The 23,842-nt window shown below is 48.1% G+C and overlaps 2 protein-coding genes across 2 annotated transcripts; both read right to left on the bottom strand.

Moving 5' to 3' along the window:
- Nucleotides 1-496: 496 nt before the first annotated feature.
- On the bottom strand, nt 497-16,939 carry nanos1 (nanos homolog 1). Its single transcript, XM_030113709.1, has 3 exons — nt 16,935-16,939; nt 12,582-12,584; nt 497-2,581 (listed from the first exon to the last, which is right to left on the bottom strand). Exon 3 carries the CDS (start codon nt 2,566-2,568, stop codon nt 1,921-1,923), a length of 648 nt encoding a protein of 215 aa, XP_029969569.1. The 5' UTR covers nt 2,569-2,581; nt 12,582-12,584; nt 16,935-16,939; the 3' UTR covers nt 497-1,920.
- On the bottom strand, nt 7,672-9,289 carry LOC115404389 (cathepsin Z-like). Its single transcript, XM_030113696.1, has 6 exons — nt 9,168-9,289; nt 8,614-8,777; nt 8,342-8,521; nt 8,119-8,269; nt 7,883-8,045; nt 7,672-7,808 (listed from the first exon to the last, which is right to left on the bottom strand). Exons 1-6 carry the CDS (start codon nt 9,287-9,289, stop codon nt 7,683-7,685), a joined length of 906 nt encoding a protein of 301 aa, XP_029969556.1. The 3' UTR covers nt 7,672-7,682.
- Nucleotides 16,940-23,842: the final 6,903 nt, after the last annotated feature.

The following is a 23,842-nucleotide window of genomic DNA, read 5'->3' as shown; positions in this document are numbered from 1 at the left end:
TTCATCTTTAATGCCACAGCCTCAGCTGGGGGTGGAGGGTGGGGGGTGGGGGCTGAGGGGGGGTCCGGATGCTCCAGGCTGATGCACGCCGGGCCGTCTCCGTGTGTGGAGAGTGTGTGAGCCTGCCGGTGGCGTTGGGACAGAAAGCCCATTCAGCAGCGCTTCATTGTCTGGTTTGGCCTCGTCCCTCGTTTCTCACCGGGATGAAACGCTCGCAGCTGCGCCGCGTTCCCACAAACGCTGCCGCGCTTCCTGCCTGTTCTCCAGGCCTGCGACGTGTCTGCGGCCACCATTCCACAGGGCCCTGCTGTTCAACCACTTCAGAGCAAATGTGTTCGAGAGGCAGAAGCCAAGACATTCCTGTGTGGGCAGCAGGCCGCCCCGAACCACCAACAGCAGCCCGGAGACTGTGAAAGTGTCCTGAAGACCCGGAGCGGGGTCCGCCACGGACCCGGAGCCGGACGGATCCACACAACACAAAACAGCACCACAGAAGTCCAAATATAGGATAGGTTTTTATTTCTCTAGTGAATTCATATGTTGTTATTCTGCACAGCAGCATACAGGAAATCGTGGTAAAATATAAATAACAAAGTTCAACAGTGTTTGTTTTTCTCTCATTCATTTAATCAAAAAACCCCGTTAAAAGTGGCATTTCTTCTTCTTCTCCTTCTTTTCTTTTTTTTTGTGAGCTTGTTTCAGTTTCCACTCTCTTTTTGCAACATTGAACAACTAAACTTTAAAAAGTATGGGTCTAATCAGTATTTACAGACAGTCACCCTTTGGTGAGCGATGCTTAGAGCTTCTTGGAAACCTTCTTCCATCATGTTAAATGCAACAAAACGAAAATACAATTATGTTATACAAAGATCAAAAATACTATCAAAACCCTTATTATAAATGGCAGCACTATATATCAATAAACTGCTGTTGACATTTTACATGTAAGTAGAAAATCGAGTTGAGGTAGCGCCCTCTGAAGTCACTTGAAATGTTAAAATACTGAATAGACATCACTTTATACACAATACAGCAAATCCCTCTGCTCTCGTCGACGCTATTGGATTCCTTTGGTAAACAAAACTGTCAGAAATGTGCAGCAGTCCTGCGAGTGACTCTCAATCATACATTCACAACATTTTTGCATCTTTTTGGGGATTCGTCAGAACAGAAAGTCAGGAGCGAGCGAGTCGCGGCGAGTTAACATTCATGAGCCCTCCCCGAGCAGAGTCCAGGCTGAACGAGACTCACTTCAGTCCTCTGCACAAGAAACTGATCGATACCGGGCAGAGAGAGACCTGACGGAGGGGAGATCCAGTGTGTCGCCCTCATTCGGGAATGTAAACATAAGAAAGCAGTTGGAGCAGTCAGATCATCAGAGGTTTGATTATCCCCCCGAACAGAGGCCACATTGTGTTTCTTCTTTCCCCTGCAGAGCAGATTGAATGTCAACTTTTACAGAGAGCTGCGGCGGAGTTCCAGTCGGGGGTGAGAGAGTTCCTCCTCCAGTCAGGAGGATTCAGTAATGACACATTCTTCAGCTTCTTTAATGGCAAAACATAACTTTGGTTTTCTAAGACGTGAAAGAAACTCGGAGAGCTTAAAGCTCCCTTTAGAAAAATACTGGGTAGAACCAGACTGACATCCACCCTCTGCTCAAGCCAGTGTGGCTCCTACAACACCGAAAACACCTCCTCCTTTATTCACACTGTGATTACTGATACATAGGTGTATTTATATGCACACGCTCAAATGGCTACCAACTAGGAAGAAAAAATAAATTCGATGTAAAAAGCATAAAATTATTCTATGTGGATAAAGGAACTATAAAAATATAAGAGATCTTGGAGAGAAACGGGAACTCGGAGTGTGAGTCAGAGCAGTTCAGTGCAATAGGCTGTGGTGTGGAGTCTGCGCCGATCAGAAGATCTTGAGCCTCTTGCCCCCCACGGCCCGGCCCCCCTTCAGGGCTCTCTGGCTCGGCTGCTCCTTGGACAGCGGACAGTACTTGATGGTGTGCGCATTGTCCCCGTTGGCGCTGCACAGCGGGCAGGTGTAGGCCCGCAGGATGGGGCACACCACCCGGCCGTCCGGGGTCTTCAGGACGTGGGAGCCGTACACCTCCTCCGGGGCGCCGTTATTCCGGCAGAAGACGCAGATCCGCGGCTCCTGTTTGCTCCTGGACGCGGGTTTGCGCATCTTGCGCTCCACGCCGAACAGGTCGAACCCGGCCAAGCCGCCGGGGAAGCCCAGGTCCCGGTCCGGGAGCTGGTTCTGGAAGGGGCTGAGGATGGAGAAGCGCTCCTTCAGGTCCAGGATGGAGGCCGGCGGGGGAGGGCTCCGCGGCGGGCAGCAGCAGTCCAGCTGCCCGCCGCTCTCCGCGGCGCACGGGCACGGCGGGGAGTCGTCCAGGCCCAGCGTGGCTTTCAGCGACTCGGTGATGGAGTTGGGGTTCGGCTTGTGGTTCTGGGTCACCAGCGTGGTCAGTCCCAGGTAGTCGGTCCAGAAGTTAAACGTGTAGTCGTACGGGCCGCGCGCGTTCAGGTAGCCGTGATCCAGAAAATCCATGGTGGCTGCTGGTCTTCAGGACGCGGAGCAGCGGTAATCCGGCCAGTGCGCGCAGCCAGAGCGCAGCTGGGGGGGCTGGAAGGGGACCCGAGAACCGCTGGAGGGACCGGAGAACCGCCGGAGGGACCGGAGAACCGCTGGAGGGACCGGAGAACAGCTGGAGGGACGCGAGAACCCGAAAAGCGCTGGAAGAAACCCGAGAGCCGCTGCGTAAATCTCCAGTGTCCCGGTAACGTCTGAGAGGCTGGCTGCACACACAGCCGTTATAAGGAGCAGGGGGCGGGGCGGAACACACACACACACACACACACACACACACACACACACACACACACACACACACACACACACACACACACACACACACACACACACACACACAGTCCTGGTAATAAGTTTGTAATGTGTTATTTCCAGTGTCGCTCACTGTTTCAGCTCCGCTCCTGGTTCACCCTGGTTCCTCCTGGTTTTCTCTCTCTGCTCCACAGTCTTTAACTCCTGCTGTTCATCACTGTGAGGAAACGCTGGGTCCTCCACTTTAACCCCCGGTGCGCCCCAGGCCCTTTGTCTCTTGTGTCCTCTGCTCAGGAACCTGAGGCTCTCAGCTGATTTTCACCCGGAGGTGTGTTTCCCTCCACATAACTCCATTAATCACGATTAATGATCAGAGAACGGCATGTCGACATGTGTTTTACACGCAGAAATCACCTCTGCATACCTTTATATGAATATAAATCAGTCTCCTGACGGTTCAAACGAGTCTGTAAACAGCACGAGCAGATGAGTGCTTTCAACAGGGGGCAGCATCATGCAGGAACAGGTCAGTTCACGTGAAGAAGCACCTCCCCCCACCCCCCACCCCCCCCCTCAAAAAAGATGGAAAGAGCCCAAAAGTACACGACCAATGTCTCCAGTCATGTTCTGTAGAAGCAGCCATTTGCAGTCCCGTGTGCTGTTCAAAACAACAGCCTATCAAAATAAAGCCCAGAGCAGCAGGATGTTTCTCTCATCGCTGTCTCACCTGGTCTCACAGGTGCGGCTCTTCTGGTGAATTTTATTCATGGTTCCAGGAGTTCAGAACACCATGAAATCAAACGTGATATTTCAGTATGTATTAATAATCTCTGGATGATCCACAGAACATTTTGATGAAGGTGTAGTTTAGCTGTTTGTCTGGAAATGAGAAGCTTTTTCTTTATATAACAACCTGTTGATGTGAAATCAGTGAAAGTGAAACATCAGAGTCCCTCCAGAGTCACCCAGATGTCAGGATCGTCTCAGGTGTTTCTCAGCGTCTGGACGCCTGTGACGAGGTGGGACGTCCTCGGGCCCGAGCGGTGCTGCCGGAGGAGAGGCGAGGCCGGGCCTCTGATCCGCTCACGGAGTGGGCGGCTCAGGAATGTGGAAGCGGCTCTCTTGAAACAACGATAACACGAGTGACTGCTGTTCTAATTAAAACTTCCAGGGGGAGGCTGCGGGAACTCACTGACTCGGAAGGTTCACGTCTATTTTTAAGGGCTGTAATAAGGCGGCGGCTGGCTTTGGAGACGCTGCTTGAAAAGAAGGAGAAGCAGGGTCTAGCGAGCTGTGATGTTTCAGAGCCTCTTTCTCTGTATTCCATGTGTTCAGCAAGTTCCGCTGAAATAGTATTGACTGCTGGATGGATTTTCCCTCCATTCAGCTGCTGCAAAATATGAATTTTATTATGAGGCATTAATAATGGATTTAATGGCCGATTCTTCTTTCTGCAGCCAGGGCAGATTGCTGGAGCAGATTCATGTGCTGCTGCGGTGTAACTGAAATATTCATGCTCGCATTACTCCCTAATTTTGTTGTAACTAAGAGGGATTAATCCTCATCCATTAAGTAAAGCTAATTCTGCGGCCGGAGGCTGTGTTGGAGCAGGAAGTGAGATTAGCGGGGGAGCGATGCAGAACATCAGCAGGGAGGCCACGGCTGCAAATCCATCCAGGAGCCTCACCGCGGCACAGATCGCTGTGGAAATGTTCTGTTGTCGTTTCAACATGAGGAAGACTCTTTGTTTTAATGAAAAGATCATATTTCCTGTTCGAGCTCATTAGAAAGGCGAGCCTCACATCGACGTTCTTCTGCTGCTTTGGCGACGGCTTTTTGATGACGTTAATGTGATTCCTGCCCTCTGGGAGACGCTCCACTCTGGTACAGTTCTGGCCTCATCTGGAGAACCGGAGCAAAACCACAAAGAGAATCCTCCACAGTCAGTGACAGACTGATGGAGCCGTGGAAGACAGAAGGAACATAAATGTCTTCTTTCACTCATAGTGTGTCTGTTGAAGCCACTCGTCACACTTCCAGAGTGTGTTTGATTTATTAGCGTCAGATCTGAAGAGTGTAACCTGCGAGTCGGAGCTCGGTTTGACTCTCTGCCGTCGTGCTTCATTCTGAGGCTCATTCTGCGAGAGACGCAGCAGCGGCGGCCTTGAGAAGTGAATGCATGGGGGAGGATTACACACACACACACACACACACACACACATTCCTACATGGCGGCTTGCAGGCAGCTGCCATGATAAATCATTACAATGCCTTGCTCAAAGACACTTTAAAAGTGGATTTTCCCTCCAACTGTCTTTGAGCTGATAATCCGAGCCCGTGCGGCGGAGAAAAGCCTCGGTACTCTCCGCTCATCCAACGCCGCCCCGTCTCCGGCTCCGTGTTTACAGAGCCAGCTATTGATCACTGAAACAATACATAATGGCTCGGCCAGAGCTGCAGAAGAATCCATTTCTCCACATCGACGGCTGTAATGAAGACGAATGCTGAATTAGTCGCTCCAAAACGGCCCCAGCTCTTCGACCCTGCATGTTTTTTGTTTTTAAACCAGAATTCTTGTTGCCTCCGTCCCAGAGATTAGCATGTGTTTCCATTCACAGCCATTCGAGCTCTGTTTGTCATTATGCAAATGAGAAAACATGCAGGAAATTTAATCAGAACCCAAATTTGATTTCGCATGAGGACCCGCTGGAGGGCGGGGCCTCCGTCGGTGTTTGTTTTGGCGGCGGGCCTCCGCTCGGACGCGCCGGGCTTTATGGGCTTCAGAGGCTGAAGCTCGCAGCGCTGCTTCAGGTTTGATTATCCTTTGTTCTCCCCGGAGAGGCTGAATGGAAACTGCAGTTAATGGGAAAGATTTCCATATCAGCAGTAAAGCACAGCAGCTTGTGTTTCTGCATTTTTATTATTGTATCCCTGGAACCAAATATCTAAGTGCTCCGCTTTCTTTTGTTCCCCGGCTGAGCAGAAAGAAAATGGGCTGCGTATAATTGCACATAAACAGTGAGGATGCCATTGTGCCGTTGTGTGTGTGCCGCTGTAGATAACCGGTGATTAAAGGGAGCGTTACTGCTGCAGAACGACGGGATTGGAACTAATAAAGCATGTCAGTCAATGAAGGAGGCGGGCGGCTTTATCAAGCAGGGAGATGTAGAACAAACAAAAGGCGTTCAGCTTCAGTCTCCGTAACCTGGAGGCAGCGGCGTGGCATTCTTCACACCTGTCTCAGGAAAATGTCCTCGTGTACTAACAGACGTCCGGGCCGCTGCAGCGCGGCCTCGTACCCAGCCACCGGCGTCCCCGGGGGGAACTCAGGCCGAACATTCGGTGCTCCTGCGAACAGAGCTACAAAATATCACAGGATGCAGGTGAGGTGAAGTGCTGGAACCAGATGAGGTTCCCCTCAAGATCCAAAATGAATCTCCACAAGCGCCCAGCCAAACATCTTCAAGGGAGAATCAAACAGGACAGACTGTTAGGTTTCGGTCACATGGACTAAAACAGCGCTCCCGCTGAAGTGTGGAGGAATAAACATCTCATATTAATATTCTGAGTGCAGTGATGCTGGAAGGAATTTCCTCCTGGGACTAATGAAGGAGTTTCTATTGTAATGATGCAGAGGAACCACGAAGTGATTTTCCTTAAACCATCCTGTTTTTCCTGGGAAAAAGCAGGATGCTTGAACCAGATGTTGACATACAACCACATGGACAGTTCACCGGCTGTGAATCCAGGTAAAACCTGTACAGAATGATTTTAACCATCTTATGCGTTCAGAACTTGCCACGCTGTTCAACATGGATGTAAAAATGTTTCCCACGACGTGAAGTTTGCTTTGAGCAGACTGAACCATGAAGAAAGATGATCGCAGGTGGATGACGCCGGCGTGAAGAAGCGTGTGGTCTCCATGGTAACCAAAGCATCAGAGCGCCAACCTTCACTAGCAAAACATGAACAGAGCTCTAGTTTACTCCCACTTTAGATGCTCCCCACCCCCGTGGAGCCCCCAGAGGCTGATGAGTGAGCTAACATCTCTAGCATGCGTCCCAGCAGCTGGACACCAGAATCTAAGACTATGGCTGCAGTCGTGGGTCAGAAAGGTGAATCTGGGATGCCAGTTTAGCAGAACGAGCTTCAACAGAGTACACTTTTGCATCTACTAGCCTTTTGCGTTAGCATTGTGCGTTATAAGCATTTACTGTCATTTTCCAACAAAACAGTTCAAGTAAGCATTGCCACGGGTCACAGCAGAAGTCATCCCCAATCGCCCCAAATTTCTGACACCGTCAGAATTCGCAGCCTTATCTTTGATCCCAGAAGACTTTGGCCGTCCTTGACCTGGTGTCAGGGCGACGTGGGACCATGGATTTAAAGCCAAGACCAGCCATCATCACGATCGTTCTTTCGTCTGGGACGGCCATAAATTAGTCTTTACAGGCAGAGTGCTGAGGATGGAGCTCCTGTCTTTTTGAGCAGGAATATCTTTTGTGGTGAAACTAGTACCATTCCTCCAGTGCACATTCTTATGGGGAAAGGGGATTTTAATCAGTGCTCACAAACCTGATGGAGTATATTCCAACATTTGTTTTGTTTTCAGTGTTCACTGTTCTTTCAATGGATCTTCAGAGGTTCTCAATTTGGTCCACAAAAACCTTGTAAACACGCTACTGTCTTGTAAATTAACAGCACAAACAAGTCTCGGTTCTTTCTGCACAAAGATTTTATTGACATGAAGAAACTCCAACATGATGAACGTGGAGTCTGAAGTCCTGCAGTCCAAACTAAACCATGTGACCGTCTCTCCATCACAGGTACGCTGAAGGCACCATCACGTCTCCGTACATGCAGTCGTCCTCCAGGCCCAGGTTGAACTTACTTCCAGTCCCTGATTTGAAGGCGCTTGTCACGATCCTGAGCCAGCCCTTCTCACCCTGAAACACGCAAGCCAAGCGCGAGTCCAGTTAGACCGCCCTGCAGAGAAACCGGCCAGGGACCGATTACTCACCCACGGCTCTCCCCAGGAGTTCCGGACGATCCAGTACTCGGTGCCGTTTTCCACGCCCCACCCGACGACGGACACGACGTGGTTGATGTTGATTTGTTCAGCGTACTCCCAGTACAGACCGCCGCTGTAGCGGTCCAGCCGGTCCGTGGCCATGATGCCACAGCTGCAAGCAGACCAGTTGAGTTGAGACCCGGTCCTACCCAGAACCCCAAGGAGCTGCAGAGGCAGCGCCAGACCTGACGGGACCTCTGGAGTAGATCTCCGCCATCATGTTGTCCCGTCCCGCAATCGCGCCGAAGTCGGTTACTTTCCACAGCGTGTAGTTCTGCAGACTGTCGCACTTCCCGAAGGTGGTGCACGTCCCGCAGGCGTTGAACGGCTGGCATTCTGGAAAGAAAGCATGGCTTTATTCACCGTCAGACACACGGCATCGACGGCACGCCACTGCTCCGCTCGCACTCTGGTCAATGGCCTGGTAGTTGTTGCAGGTCTCGTCGGGGATGCCGTGCTTGTGGGCGTACTCCCAGACCGCTCCCTGGTCTCCGCCGTGGCAGCCGCCGGCGCCGGCGCAGTCCAGCACGTGCTGGACGGACAGGTAGGCGGACGGCCAGGCCGCTCGCCGCTTGACGTTGATGCGATCTTAGAAAGAAACAGATCACAGCGTGCTGTCAAGTGTTGGCTGGAGTGCGGAGGAGTGTTTGAGATCCAGAGGAGCGCAGAATGAAGCCAACCTGCCATTGAACTGGTGGAGCCGTGAGCCCAGCAGGAGCCGCAGTACTGAGGAATGTGCTGGTTTCGAGTCGGACTGGCGTAGTTGACTCCGTTGACATTCCTCCAGTCCCAGGACTCCGGCAGCTGAGCCAGGTTCAGGAGTTCATGGGGACGGGCCGCGGTTCTGGAGGAGACGGGTCTGCGTCACTTTCTAAACCAGTTTATCATCTTCAGGCTCGACTAGTACAGAGAACTGAGGAGCAGGGCTCATTAAACCGAGCACCAAATACAGACCAACCACAGAGAGTCATTCAGCTAACAAATGAAACATACTGATGAAATGGATTAATGAATTCCAGTTCTTAAAGGCTCCAGCAGCCACAGCGAAGCTCCAGTCATTACCCGAAATCATTCACACTGCAATTTTAACTTCAACCACATTATTAATCAATGCGAAGAAAAAAGAACCAGAACAAAGAAGACTTTCAGTCAAGAACAAGATTGCATAACTAAAGACATTAATGAGCTATTTCCTGTTTGAACAACATAAAACAAAGATGAGAGGAGAACTTACTTCACCCCAAAGTCAGGCTTTCTGGGAACCGGCTGGTAACAGCTGGGCCTACTGCTAAAAAAGAACCGGGCTAAAACAGCAGGACAAACGAGCAGAAGGATAAAAAGAGCTCTGTGAGCCATGCTGACCCGCAGCAGAAACCACCCACTGCAACCGGCGGAGGAAGAAATAGTGTGTGAGGCGGCTGCAGGTCGTCGGGTCAATCAGCTCAGGCTGATTGGACACACCTGAGCAGGTGGCGCCACACACACTCAGAAATCTACAGGCAAGTTCCTCATGTCAACTTTCACACTGTAACATAAAACGAATCAACTTTTATGAACAGAGCAGCAGAACGTCATTCTGCTGAAATACGAAGAATTCAAACATCAGGACGAAAGCTGCTCGATCCAGGAGGAACGCCGGAGGAACCTTCTGACGGTTAAAGTGGAACTTAGTGAGGTTCTCCACCGTGAACTGGTAGAACAATGTGAACAGACAGAGCTCTGATCACTCAGTTTCTCTATTTTCCAACAGAAGTTCTTTAGCTTCGATTGTAGCTTGAAGCAGAACGTCCTCACGTCAACATTATTTTGAAGCAGCTGATGGAGAACAGAGTCTGTTATTTCTCCAGTTTCAGTTTCTCTCCGTGTGAATAACGCAGCCTCTCCCTCCCTGTGTTTTATTTTAATAGTTTTAATCCACACACGCCTCCTGAAAGCTGTTTCAAAGCGATATCGATGCACTGATCCCTGACAGCAGCTCATCAGTATGTTGCTTCATTCCCACATTTCAGCCCGTCTTTGTGTTGATTCTCTACAATAACAAAGACTTGATCAGGCTTCAGTGTGAGTCTGCAAACAGACGCCGTGCTAATTGACTGCCTGCCACCCTCTCCCATCTGCAGGAACAGAAAGTCAGATTTAATGCCTTGATTAAAATCTAATCCCTTCGTGTGAGTCTGAGATGAAAGTCATTTTCATGTAATGGAGACTATTAATATTTAGATATAGAAAGGAAACCGGATCCCAGATTTGTAATCATCTGGAGGATGGAAAAGTTGAGCTGAACCTTGTTGTGCAAATACGCCTGACTCTTTTCCAGAGATCGTTTTACTTTCTTCTGTTCACATTTCTCCTTTTCTCAGCAGCTCATGAAGCTCCTGCGATCCTCACAGCCTGGTTTCACAGCTCCCGGCCTCCAGCTCCGACTCTTTTTAACTGAAATTCGTCAGATTTATCTTCGTTTTCAACATTGTTTTGTTATTTCACGTCCATTGTTTCATTTTACAAAACTGTCTGGCTTTCATAAAGTTCATGTTGCACTGCAGTGGAGGATGATAGAGGGTTTGATGATTCTGAATGCTAATGTGGATGTTTTCTTTTTGTTTTACTTCATTGATTATTGATTTGGGTCTTCAGTAAATTCTCGACTGATGACTGAAATGCTGTCGGGATAAAATTGTTCCAGATTGTTTTCGTCTGTCTGGTTTGTAGCAGGATTTTGCAGAAGTGACACTGGAGGGTTTAGTGAACCATTAAAGTGCTGAATCAACAGATCAACACCTTTCACCCACTGATACAATATATTCAATATAACATTAGTAGTGATTTTCATAGAGCTGCACTCTAAACTCTGAGAGTGAACTCGGCTTCATGAGGCTTTCTGCCCTCAGGCAGCTTCAGGCAAACAACCAATAACAGGAAGAACAATCAGGGATGCTAAAAATCAACATTTTATATTAAAAATGCATGTATGGAAACATTAACATAAATAAGAAGTGAACATGCAGCTGAGGGGAAGTTGGAGTTACAGTCGAATTAAAGGTGTACCTGGTTTCCTGTACAGATCAGAAGAAGAAGAAGAAGAAGAAAAAGTCGTACATGGAACCGCTGACACCAGGAAGGATGGATCCAGTTCACATGGAGAACCAAATTCTGCTGAATTGGAGACCCCTGGTCCCGCCCTGGTCCTGACTCAGTTGAAACTCATCTCCAGTGTCTCCTGGGGTTCTTGGAGATCTGCCCCATGGTAGCTTAATAAACCAGCATTATGACTTCGACCTCGTTCCTGCAGGAGGTTTTGCTTCACTGTCTGCTCTTTGGACAGTGGTTCTCAAGACTTCTTTGGTTTTTCTCTGGAAAGAAGCCATGAGATGGATGTGTTGAGATTTAACTCATTAAACTGAAAAGTTCCCGTCTGTATCCTGAAGACATCTTATTTCCTTTTTATCAGCAGAAACTGATGGAGGACTTATGGAGAACTGGTCTGGTCACCCTTCTAAGGAGATCTCCATCTCATTGGGGTTCGTTCTTTTCCTGTTTAAATGAAGGTTAAATGGATGAAACATACTGCTGTGTTCAGTCCTCCATCTCTCCTCCATCCGTCCTGACCGAATGACTTGAATGACCATTAGGAGTTTTGCTGTATAAAGGTGTTTCCTCTCTAACCTTGTGATTTCAGTGTAAAAGCTCCGACATCCAGCGTGGATGTTGAGAGCATCAGATGTCCTTCAGATGGAGAGATAGAACAGAGCGGAACATTTCACCAGGAAACAAATGGAAACAGAAGAAGGTGAGAAACGAGTGTTGATTTGATTTAATTGACAATAAAGGTTATAGCTCAGCACACAAAACCAGCAGAACATTAAACAGCAGCGTTTCAAATTAAAAATCCTTTCAGAAGAGTTTCACCTTCAAACAGCAACATTTTGATCACCATCTGTCTGTTTCCATGGAAACTGCAGAAACACTGAAGACTATGTAGCATGTGCCGGGCCGCTAGTGGGAGCTGAAAACACACACAAACACACACACTGCAGAGAGAAACTGAGAACAATACACTCTAAACACTAACAACGGAGAACACGAACATTCATATGGACAGACCACCAAGTTGGATTTTTATTGCAGTGACTGTTAACTCTAAGTCCAGGAGAATATGGACTAGAACCAGGACCTGGAAAAGGATCAGGGCCAAGACCAGGGGTGCACGCGCATGCACATGATCAAACATGTTTTTATTTGGATCTAAACAACTAACCAATTTTGAACATCAAAACAATGATTTCAGATCACAAACGTTGTGGTTTACAAAAGTAACTTGTATTTGTCACGGACTGTTACTAATAACGTCATCGTCTACTGAGTCAAAGAACCTGATTGTGACTTTGGAAGCTGAACGCCTCACAGCTGAGCTTCCTTCACTCCTGAGAGCAACACGATGATCACTGAACATCAAGATGAAGATAAAACAACAAGCAGAACAGTAAATAGCCACGCTAAACCCAGAAATTAAACCTACCAGAACAACGTTTCCCTCGTTCTCTCCAAGCCGCCGCTACACCGCTCAGATACTTCCTCTCAGAACTGAACTGTCCGTCAATAACTTTTCCCGTTCTGTCAGAGACGCTCAGCGTTTAAATCTTCTTTCCACCGTCTCAATTCTGTTTTCAAAAAGTAGCATTTTCAGTGATTCTGAGCTCCGTTAATTAAACACCTGAACAGCCAAAGCTTTCTGTTTTCACTTGAAAACATCGTGGAGATGGAGCCTCAGTTCATTTCAGCTCATTTTGGTTCAGTCTGGTTCATTACAGTGAAGTTTAGTTCACTTTCATTTAGTTCAGTTTAGTTCAGTTCAATTTAATTTAGTTGAGTTTAGTTTAGTGAAGTTTAGTTAATTATAATTCGTTCAGTTTAGTTTAGTTTTAATTAGTTTAGTTCAGTTTAATTTAGTTAAGTTTAGTTGAGTTCAGGTCAGTTTAGTTTGGTTTTGTTTAGTTTATTTTAGTTAAACTAAACTAGTTTAGCATGGGTTGAGATTATCTGTTAAAGTTAGTATTGATACAGGTTATATTCATCCACTGGTGGCAGTTCTTCAGCTTTTGTAGTATTTAGTCATTTGTTCTACTTTCAGAAACCAGGTTCCTCCTGATCGTTTCCAGGATCTCTGTGTGTGAATCAGACTTCAGGACCTCCACACTCTGACTTCTGTGTTTCCGTCAGTCTGGTCTTCATTCTGCGGTGTTGTGGCATCAGGCTGAATCTGAATTCCAGTTTTAACCTTCATGCTTTTCTCTCTCCAGGAGATTCTCTTCTCTCTGCTGGTGGTTGGCTGGATTGTTTCGCTGAGCTCCTGAATCGCTCTGCTGCACCTTCCCAGCGTTGATCACAGTGATTTGGCTCAGCTGTGGCCTGGTTACCGCTCCGCCTGTCTCTTCTGCTTTATTTCCCATCATGCTCGGAGTCTGCATTTTGACGCTCTGATTTTCACATCGTTCTGCGGCTGGTTGATGATTTCCTTTCACAAACCTGTTTCTCTGATGTTAAGGTGGAAACACAGCGTGAAGTCCATTAGAGAACCTGTTCTGGCAGAGAAGCGCAGCCCCGTGTCGCTGACAGACATTAACCTGAACACTGGTGAGCAGAGCTGGCCTTGCAGCAGGCGTGTGGACGTCTTTGGTCTCTCTGGTTCTCTGTTATCTCAGCACATCCTGAATATGCTTCAAATGAATCAAAACCAGATTAAATATGAATGAAGCGGAGCAGTTTGACTAAGGTGTGAAGATAAATGTAGAGAAACACGAAGCCTGAAGCAGGTTGAAACTTTCAGAGGATTTCATCATTTAGGATTTGGGATTCCTGCTCCTTCAAGGTGACTTTGTCTCAACAGATTTACAGTTCAGTTTGATTTAAATGCTGTCATTAGTCTTAAACAGGAAACTGATTTCATTATTGTTGCAGAATATTTCACCATTTGCTCTCTAAGGGGTGAGATTTCATACCGGACCTCTGGTCCACTCAGCCACATTTTCCAGTTGAGAAGGTTTGAAAGCCTCCGTAGCCTCTGCAGTGCACCACCTGTCCCCCGCCACCAGCCCCCCCGGCGCACAGCTCGCCGTCGGGGGCTTCATCAGCGCAGCACGCCGTTTCACATCCCATCGGCTCGGATGGAGCTCAGAGCCGCGTTAAGCACATTTCAGTCAAACGGCTCTTTAATGGGAATGGCATTGTTTCATCTGGTGAGAGGAGTTAAAGCTCAGATCAATCCTCCTGATCTGCGGCGGCGGAGTCGCCGAGCCCCGCCGCTCCACCCAGAGGTGATGGAGGTCAGACAGCTCGACGCACAGCTCACTGATTAACTCAAGACAGCAGCTCACTGGAGTGAGTTTAAAGAAAACAAATGTCTTTTTTTTTTTTTTTTACAGATGAGGCCTCAAACATCTCCCGGTTTCATGACTGGCTGCTCGATGGTGCAGTGGTTAACCCTGTCGCCTCACAGTCAGAACCCTCCTGCTCAGTGTGCATGTTCTCAAACTGCAGCTCATCCAGGACCAGGACCAGAGTTTCTACCATCTAGGCAGAAACCGGGTCTGAGTGTTCTCAGCAGTAGCGTCGTCAGTGGCTCTGAGCTCTGTTGTCGTGGAAACGGCGCTGAAAACGCTTTAGCCCATGTCTCGCTGTGACCTTCGTCTGCGGATTCCTCCTCCTCATGGACACATTCCCAACCGAAGATGAAGTCTTTGGCGGCTGCTGGTTAGTGTAGCAGCAACTCCGCGGTGTTTATTGATTGGTTGATTGGTGTGTTCATGCTTAAACACTTCCTCTCCTCGTCCTCGGTGCGAGCCGCTGAAGGAAATGACAGTTTGTACAGACGGGAACACGGCGCGCTCCGTCAGCGGGTGGAGATGTAGTGATTCATCTGAAAAAGACTGCTTGTTGTAGCTGATGATGGAGACATTTTAAACTGACTGTGGACCAGTGTACAGCACGCTGCGGTCACACTGGCTCCTGGGTTTGAACCTCAGCCCCCCGCCGGCTCATTCCTCTGGAATATCTGCTGTTTGTCTGGCTGTGCGTTCTTTCAGAACGGAGCCCGTTGGGAACAAAAGGTCGGCCTGCGCTGTGTGTGTTTTTACCTCCGCGCTGCTGTTGTGAGTTTGCCCTGCTCTCCCGTCTGCAGGCTGATCTTACCTTCAGCCTGCTCTTTGTCATTTTCCTGGTATTTCTCTTGATGTGGCCCCGCTTCCCCCCCGTCTGCGATGCCATTATTGTTAAACTAGTCTTTCAAAGTCAAGAAAGGGAATCTGAAAACGGCCGGTATGCCTGAGTGGTTGATTCCCGCTAATCCCCTGACCGAACTGCCCCCCTCCCATGCAGTCAATGTATAGTTGTGCATGCACAAGTTGGGCACCGTAAGGTCGCATTTGTTTGGCTGGCTGGATCACCAGCACAGAGGGCTAATCCTGCAGAATTAGTCCATTCAGCGACCACCTCTTGACCAGGAGGCACAGGCCATTAAAGTGGTTACAAAAGGAATGCCTGAGTCCTTTACAAAGGAGGCGACCCCCCCTCAAGGTAAAGGTGGCCCGCAGAGTGAGATACAGTCCCTCCCGCTCCGTTTGAAGCCTCCTGCGGCGGACCCCGTTCTGCACATTGATTGTGCTTATTAAACATGGAGGCAGCCTAATTGGAAGGTGAATTCTGGAACGTTTCCCCTGAAAGCGAGCTCTGCTTTCATTTGGAATCAGAATTTTCAGGAGCTGCATCGAAGCGATCTGACTGTATGACGAGCGGAGAGCTGAGCGGCAGATCCCTCCGGCGCCGGGACACTTCCTGCCTCCGGTCTCCATGATACATGTTATCAAGATGCCACGTTCGATTAGGCCTCCTTTTCAAACGGAGACCGCCTCGCCGCGCTGAGTGGTCTTGACAGAAGCAATTTCCAAGTTCTAATCCAAAGATTTCTTCATTGGTGCAATTTAGTAAATAGCGGGCGGCGCGCAGCGGCAGCAGATGTGGCCACAGGAAGACTCACGTGTTTGTGTTGGGAAGCCGCGTGTGCGCTGAATTTTAATCCCCCCGTTAGATTCACAGGTAAATAATCTGCTGATGTGTGAAGGTGGTGACGTCTCTCTGGACTCATCCAGTAAATCTACACCGTCCAGAATGTCTTTAACAGCTTGAAGCTCAATGAGATTACTCAGGATTAGATTCTTCTTCTGCCCCAGGTACTGAGAATATTTGAAATTAAAGCAGATTACAGGAGTATGCAGGAGCAAGAGCTTCATCTGTAAGTTATTGAGGACTGTGGAATCGTTGGGCGGCGGACGGATCTTTAAAACAGGGAATTAAAGAGTGTCGCTTTTGGCAGGAGAACACTAAAAGAACCATTCACCCCCAACGAGCCCATTAAGCCACATGTGGTAAAAACATGGCAGCGTTTCCATCTTCATTTTCAGTTTTTTCTCCTTGTTAGCAGGAACCAGCTAACGATGCAGCATGTGACTCATTTTGAGTATTTTAATCCATATTTCCAGATGAACTATGAATTCTGCTGAAGGATGAGTTCTTATTGCTGACAGAAATACATTTTGAGTCAGAATACAGTACAGATGCCTTGTTTACCCAACATTTCCAGTGAAAACAGGCATTTTTTCATTTTAATTTTAAAAAGTTTCACATTTACACAGCTGAAAACCTGAAACTGGTCTGTTTACATGGTAGAAACTTTGGAACCATGTGGTTCTCATGTTGGTCCTCTAGTTGGTGCTGTTCTTTGTTTTTTACTGAAACCACACACACATGCTGCAGAGAACAATACACTCTAAACATCAAGGATAGGAGCTCATGGACCAGGACCGGGACCGGGACTGGGAGACTCGGTACTTGGGAGTCATGACACTCTGGAGGAAAACGTCGTTCTGATTGTTCGTCGACTGTCCCTCCGTCACGTCGTGGAGACTTTGTGTTGCGGTCTGCGCGGCCCATCTGTCACAGCCGCCCGTACCGAAAGGCAGGTGGTCAGCTGCTGATGTGGCCCAGCTCTGGACCGCCATTCATCTCCACACGGCCATCAAAAGAGAGCTGGCTGCTAAATATACAGCTCATGCATATGCATGGCGCGGCTAAACGGGCCTGGCCGGCCCCCATTAGCCCTACAGTCACACTGAGGAGGCCCGGTGGGGAATTTGCATGTGGGCATTAGCAGATTAATCAGGAGTGACAGTCATGGAGGGAGTCTGACCTACATGTACCTGCTGCATCGCTGCCCTGGTTACATTATGAGATTCAAATCATTAAAATGACCCACTTCCCTGCCGCCAGTGTGGCAGGAACAAAAAAAGAGCGTACCCTTGAAAGAAGAAAGTTTGGGAGCTCTTTGTGTCCCTGTGATTTGAGGTCAGGACGCTCGGAGAGTCGAACCAACATCAATATTTCACGTGTTGCAGGATGGATTCACGCTGTTTCTTTCAGACATTTCTGAAAGCAGAGCTGCCGTCCGTAAGAAGAAAACACGGTGAAGTCTTTTCAATTGATTGCTGCTTTGACCAAACAGAATGTGTTATTTACATTTGGCTCTCATGCACTGAATACTGAGAACGCTTTCACATCTGACTTTACAACACAAAGTCAAAGCAGAGGAAAAACCACTGTTTGGTCCAACCGTGAGTCTGTTCATCTGTCATTTTAAAGGTGATCTGTTTATCTTTATAGACCTTTAATGGAGAAGGGACCACTCATGGTGGATATAGTGACGAGACAGCAGAACATAAAGACATTAGAACACACAGATAAGAACAGAAAGAGGAATGTTAGCTCCGAGCTGAGATATTGCTGCTGCTGCCATAAAAGCTATAGCCTGAAAGCCATGCTGTCAGGGGGTTTGGGTTGCACCCACAATGCAACAGTTTGAAGGACATTTGGCTGGATTTTAGTCATTAAAATGGGCTTTATGAGAGATTGGAGTCATTTTCTGGAGTAACTGCCAAATATGTTTCACTACGTCTCATTAACCATCCTCTCTTCTAGACTATGAACCTTTATAAATAAAGCTCAATTGAACTGTCACAGCATCAGCTTTAATATTTTCCTTTCTTTTTTCTTTTCTTTTTTTTTTGTTCTCATTCAGGGTTATTTCTCCTTCCCAGCAGTGTTTTACTGACTGATCTAATTGTCTTGAAAATGTCATTACAGATATTGCCTCTACCTGATCCCAGCTGAGCTGAACCAGGGGGGAATTCCTCTGTGATGGGGGGGCGTTAGGTTTTAAAAGGTTCGTACACGGAGGGGGAGACGAGCACGACTCCGGTGACATGAAGCCTCTTGCTGATTGGCTGTGCTGCTCCCACACGGCTCATATCTGCGGCTGTCATGGAAAATAATTTATCAGCGTCTATTTACAGTCAGATGGACTCCGGCTACCTGTCGCTGTGAGAGTCCCCCAGCGAGCAGGGCTAAAATTAGAAACAGCATATCGCCCAGCACCAAGGTATCAATCACCCAGGGAGGGGTGGGGGTGGCGGTGGGGGTGGGGTGGCAGGCTGAGGAGGCTCCTCATGTTCAGCCTGGAGGCTCCACTCCGTCCACTGAACACTGTTTCCAAAGGTCTCCTGCAGATGTTCGGATCACTTTACTGTCTTTTCATCCAAGACCCCGTTTCCATGACGCTCCCACAGCTCCTCGTCATGAAATCCAGGACTGTTTCCACGTCGGCCCACCAGTTGGCGCTGTTGTTTGTTTTCATAATGAAACCTCACTCACATTACAGAGGACAGTCCGTCTTACTGTCAGGCTGCTGAGCGTGAGCAGGACATGTTTACTGCACGTGTTCCAGATCAATACGACGGTCGATCACACCTTTTCTCATCTGACCTGTTTGATCGCTGCTAAAGAGAACAATCAATGAAAGCTCAAATTCAATAAGAAACATTTATATGAGCTGCACTTCCTGCCAGACATTCCATTTGACCTAAATAAAAGAATTATGGAACAGGAAGTGTTGATAATCAGTAGAATGAGGCTCTTCTGTTTCCTGTATTCACGTCCTGGTTTTAAGGTTTCAGTTTAATCTCATCAAGTTTTCCAATCTTTAATCATCTTTTTCTATTAATTCCATGATATTTCCTGCTGTTCCCGTGTATTCAGATCAGTGCGATCATGTATATGTTTCTTACCTAAGAGGAATCTTTCATTGTGAATGAACTGTCTTGGACGGCAGCTGTTGTCGGTGAAGACACGATGAAGACGTGACCGATGGCTGTTTGTGTGACGGGAGGAAGAAAAGCACACGGCTGACTTTGAGGAGTCAGAGTTAAGGATGTGTCAAACAAAAGGCTTTTATTTCCCCTGCGGCGAGTCCACCGCAGAGCAGAAACCCCGCTCAAGGCCAGCCGGACCGGCGGAAGCATGAGGGGAAGATCCTCTGGAAGCGCGGCGCTTCTTTGGCTCGGCCAGAGCCGGTGATTAGGAAAAGACCCTGACAATGTCTAAAATGCAGGTGTGTTTCTTTGACACAAGTAATCCCCGGTTTTATTGGCTGCGCCCCCCTCAAAGGGCCCCGGCCACTTGAAATTCTTGGCTGCAGAAAGTGTGCTGCTGGTGAAGCCTCTTGAGCGGGACGGAGGAGGAGCCGGGCCTCCATTTAGCCTGATTTCCTGTCTTTAAAAAGGATGAATGAGCAGCTTTAGGCCATTGAGAGCGCCCTCACCTACAGCGCCTCGTTTGATCTCGGCGTCGCGGCTGCAAACAGGTTGAAAGAGAGAGGCTCCTTAATGTCAAGGCCGTTCTTAATGAGTCTCGGCGGGCCGGACCAACCACAGGCCCACGTCTACATGTAATCCCCTCTTCAGCCCCGCGGCTTCCTGTTTGCCTCCGTGAACACTCCAGCCTCTCATCTGCCAGCGTTACAGCAGAAATACTGAACCGTCTCATGAGCATTTCACATATTGGAGCCATTCTCTGGTTTAATCTGCAGTCGTCAGGTGAATGTTTTCTGACTGTCTTGGTTTTATTGGTAAAGCTGGTGTGGATCATCTGCTGGTTAATGCTGTCTGGGGATTATTATCAGCTTTTATGTGTTTTAAACAGTGCTGTCAATTTTAATCGCATTAATAGCGATTCACTAATAGAGGACTGTCAACAATTAACTTTTTTTAATTGCGATTAATCACAGAATTGGCTCGAAGAAAAGAAAATCATTTTTCTCGTGGTTTTTTTCCTCCCTGAGCAGAACATGTGCATCATGAGGACTAGATTCTTCATTTGAAGCTTGAAAATGTTACAGACATCCTCCTGTGGCGTCGATGTTCTGGAAGGTTCAACACTGGGAGAGAAAATAGGGCTGACCTTCCCTTGAGCAACTCAACTTTAAAATGTTGGATGGTTCAAATCCGACAATTCTGTGTTTTCTGATGTTAAACTGCTCCACTTGAGTTTAGAGATTCAGATAAATACGGTTTTGCATTAAATTGATGATTCTGTGTGTTGATTTCAAGTTCACAGATGATGCCGTTAATCACGATTAATTGTAGACAAATCTTGCAATTAATTAGTTACATTTTCTACATGCATCAGACCATAGCAGCAACAACTAACATTTATGCTTGCAATGATTTAATTTAAACTATTTACAGACAAGCTTCTTATTCAACTTTCAAGTATGGTGCTGTAAAGACCCTCCCTCACCTACACCTGGACCTGCAGCAAGAGTCCTGATGAGACACCTGTGGTCTTGCCTGTTGCTGCGCAATATTCTGGATGTTACTGTCAATTTTTGTGCTTTAAATTTGCATGAGTAGCTGGAACAGAGTTTCATCTGTCAGCCTGTTTCTATCTTTCAGGTTAGTATGCTTCAGAATTGAAAAGCTGCTCTCATAGATGGAAGTGCTTCCAAGCATGCCGGCCATGCAAAGTACAAAATCCCGAAGCAACGGGAAACGGGACTCAGGTAGCAGTGTTGGAAAAGCTGTGTCCCCGAGTTTGCAGCAGTACTCACTGCGTTCAGCGCACAGTGCAAAAAAATCTCCCCAGACACTTCACACAATATCTGATGTCAGTGTGCATCTGTAAATCCCCATAGGGACTGACATCTTTGCTACTCGAAGTTCAGCTGCCTCCGGTGTTCAATGCAGAGAGAGCAACTTGCTGAGCTACAGGCCTCTTGCACCTCTAGCGCCTGGAGGCAAAATTACACCTGTGGCTGAGATACTCTGCTGCCTCAAAAGCCATGAAGTCCATAATTAGAAATTAATTTGCATTCTGCACCAAATGGAGTCCTCCAGTGGCCCATCCCTGCACTGGGACCTTCTTGGCCCTACTCTGCACGGTTTGCTTTGGCCTCACTTGGCCGGCCTCGGCCCTGCTGGTTTTCCACTCTACAACAGTACTGCCTTAGAGGGGGGCGGCAAGGCGACACGAATCTCAAGTAGCGTCACTTGTTATGCGACATTCGTGGGCCGGTGCTTTTGTTTTCCCCTCACCGTTTTCAATTCACTCAGAACAATAGACGGCCTGGAGGCATTCTCGGCCCTGCTCGGCCCCAGTGGAACCTCCCCGGAGCAGGGCCAAGTCCACACCATAAAAGTACCTGGCCGAAGGACTGAAACGGAGGGGAAACACGACGGTTCCAGGGCCGAGTAGGGCCAAGGCAGTACTAGTGGAAAAGGGCCATAAATGTACATTACTACCAGGAAGTTGTCTTGCAAGATTTGTGTCCAGATTCTAGTCTGTGGGGGGAGGAGGTAAACTTGTACCTGGGCTTGCTCTACATCCTGGATGTTTTTTTTTTTTGTTTGTTTGTTTTTTTGAGTTTTGATTTTGTGTTTTGTGATTTATTGAAAGAAATTGCACAAAAAAACATATCCACACATCTTCTAAAAAAGCGGCAGGATTGCTGTTGCAGTTGACCTGGCACTGGGCTTGTTTCCCAGGGCTCGGTGTGGACGGTTGGTGCTCGGTGTGGACGGTTGTTGACGAAGCGATTGTTCCTTTTTTGCTTGCTTCGCACTCACATAAGAGTTGGCCAACTCTTTTGCGAGTTTCACCAGGAAGTCCAGCCGTCTGTCCCTCTCCCCGGTGCATGCCTGACGCAGAACATGAGCGTTCAGCGCCGCCACGTCGATCATGTTGTAGAAGACAGCGACTGGCCAGCGCCGTGTTCCCGGTGAATTTTGTTGACTGTGCCGAGGAGGGTGGTGGTGCATGATGTCTTCAAATCGATTTTGGGACATAATTTCCATGATTTTGTTGTTTCCTAAGTCTTCTGACTAGTTGGTCGCCCCCTGCAGGATGACGATGGCAACAAATGCCATGAGTTCATGGAGGGTCACGAACCAGTTCTCATCCTCCGTTTCCCGGGCATGATGTTTAGTCCACTGTTGGATGACGCGAAGCATTTTCAGTGTGATGAAACTGAGGAAGCTCTGAAGGCGACTCCCGACATTCCCCCGGGCCTCAGCCGCTCGCTCTCATGAATTTTCACATAACAGCTCGGCTTATGGCCTTCTGGGTCAAATGACTCCTCTGCTGTCTGATACATGGAAGGGGACAAATGATCCCTCTCTCGATGCTCGGCTCTAGTTTTAAGCCTTTTTATTGATGAAATGCAGTGAGGAGCTGGACTGCGAAACGACGGCGTCTGCTCTCTGGGCCTCACACCTGATGGAGCAGTCGCAGGTGGAGAAGAGCCGGGCTTCCTGCTGCAGGGCGGAGGTGACGCAGGCTTTGTTCCACTCTGAAATCCTCCACTGCGCTCCGTCGCCCCTTTGTGTCACCGTACTCCCTCGGCTCGGCCCTCCCCTTTGTTTGCTTTGGTGCGGTTTCCGTGGCGACGGAGCCCACGATCCCCCCTCCCCTCCCCAGCACAGGCCCATATTACTGACAGGAGGGGGGGGGCAGCGCACATACATGTATCTGCACACACGTATGAATGCATGAAGCCTCATATATCACACACACACACACACACACACACACACACACACAGCCCATCAATTATGAATTGTAATAGCTGGCTCTGAACCCAGCCGCCATAAATCTGCCAGTGTTGGATGTGTCAATGACAAAATGTCCTTGTGATAACACAGTGAGCTGTTTTTGTGCTCTAACGTAGCATGTGACAGCTCAGAAATTCCTCCTCCTCCTCCTCATCACCACAACACCACCTGCCTTTCAGGTGGAGTCTTTGTCCCTGCAGGAGGTGTGTGTTCCTCCCTGCCTCATGTCCCGTTCAGTGTGAGGAGAAGTGGAAGTCTCATGCAAACACTGCAGGAGTGGACTGATTTTATTTATAGTGAAATTAATTATTGTAAAATAAACTACTGCAACACCCAAAGGTTAACATGAAGTATTCAACCGTGTGTGTGTGTGTGTGTGTGTGTGTGTGTGTGTGTTCTCATATTTCTATCCTTGTTGGGGCCAAATGTCCCCACAAGGATAGCAAAACGTGGAACGACGTGCCTTGTGGGGACCTTTTTCCGGTCCTAAGTAGGAGAAACAGTGTTTTCTTGACCATGTTGTTGTAACTGAAAAAAGTAAAAGTGCAAAAACATTTCTTTAGGGTTAGGCTTTGTTGTGGTGTGGGTTAGGGTTAGGGTAAGGGTCAGGGTTAGGGGCTAGACATGAATGGGAGTCAATGGACGGTCCCCACAAGGATAGAAATACAAGACTGAGCGTGTGTGTGTGTGTGTGTGTGTGTGTGTGTGTGAGCTACTGTTTTGTCAACTGCTTGTTGAAATCATTTATTTATCTGACAGGTTTTCAGTTTGTTTCAGAGACTCTGAAACTCTTCAACCAGCAGTGTTGTCCAGCAGGAAAGTCCCGGGTTGGTTTCCCAGCTTCTTTTTCACTCTGGACTTTAAGCAGACGCTGAAAGTTGATCATGTTTTTACACCATTACTCTGTTCACTGTCCTCTTCC

This window comes from Salarias fasciatus, chromosome 2, assembly GCF_902148845.1.
Source record: "Salarias fasciatus chromosome 2, fSalaFa1.1, whole genome shotgun sequence".
In the NCBI taxonomy this organism is placed as follows: domain Eukaryota; kingdom Metazoa; phylum Chordata; class Actinopteri; order Blenniiformes; family Blenniidae; genus Salarias; species Salarias fasciatus.
This window is presented reverse-complemented; position numbering and strand designations above follow the sequence as displayed.

Bases quoted from the DNA above. Each gene is read 5' to 3' on its own strand.
- nanos1 (XM_030113709.1), bottom strand. From the start codon at position 2,568: ATGGATTTTCTGGATCACGGCTACCTGAACGCGCGCGGCCCGTACGAC.
- LOC115404389 (XM_030113696.1), bottom strand. From the start codon at position 9,289: ATGGCTCACAGAGCTCTTTTTATCCTTCTGCTCGTTTGTCCTGCTGTT. The intron at 8,270-8,341 runs GTGCGAGCGGAG...CTTTCTTTCCAG, and splicing joins CTACCAGGCCATTGACCAGA to AATGCCAGCCGTTCAACGCC. The intron at 7,809-7,882 runs GTGAGTAATCGG...TGCGTGTTTCAG, and splicing joins ACTCCTGGGGAGAGCCGTGG to GGTGAGAAGGGCTGGCTCAG.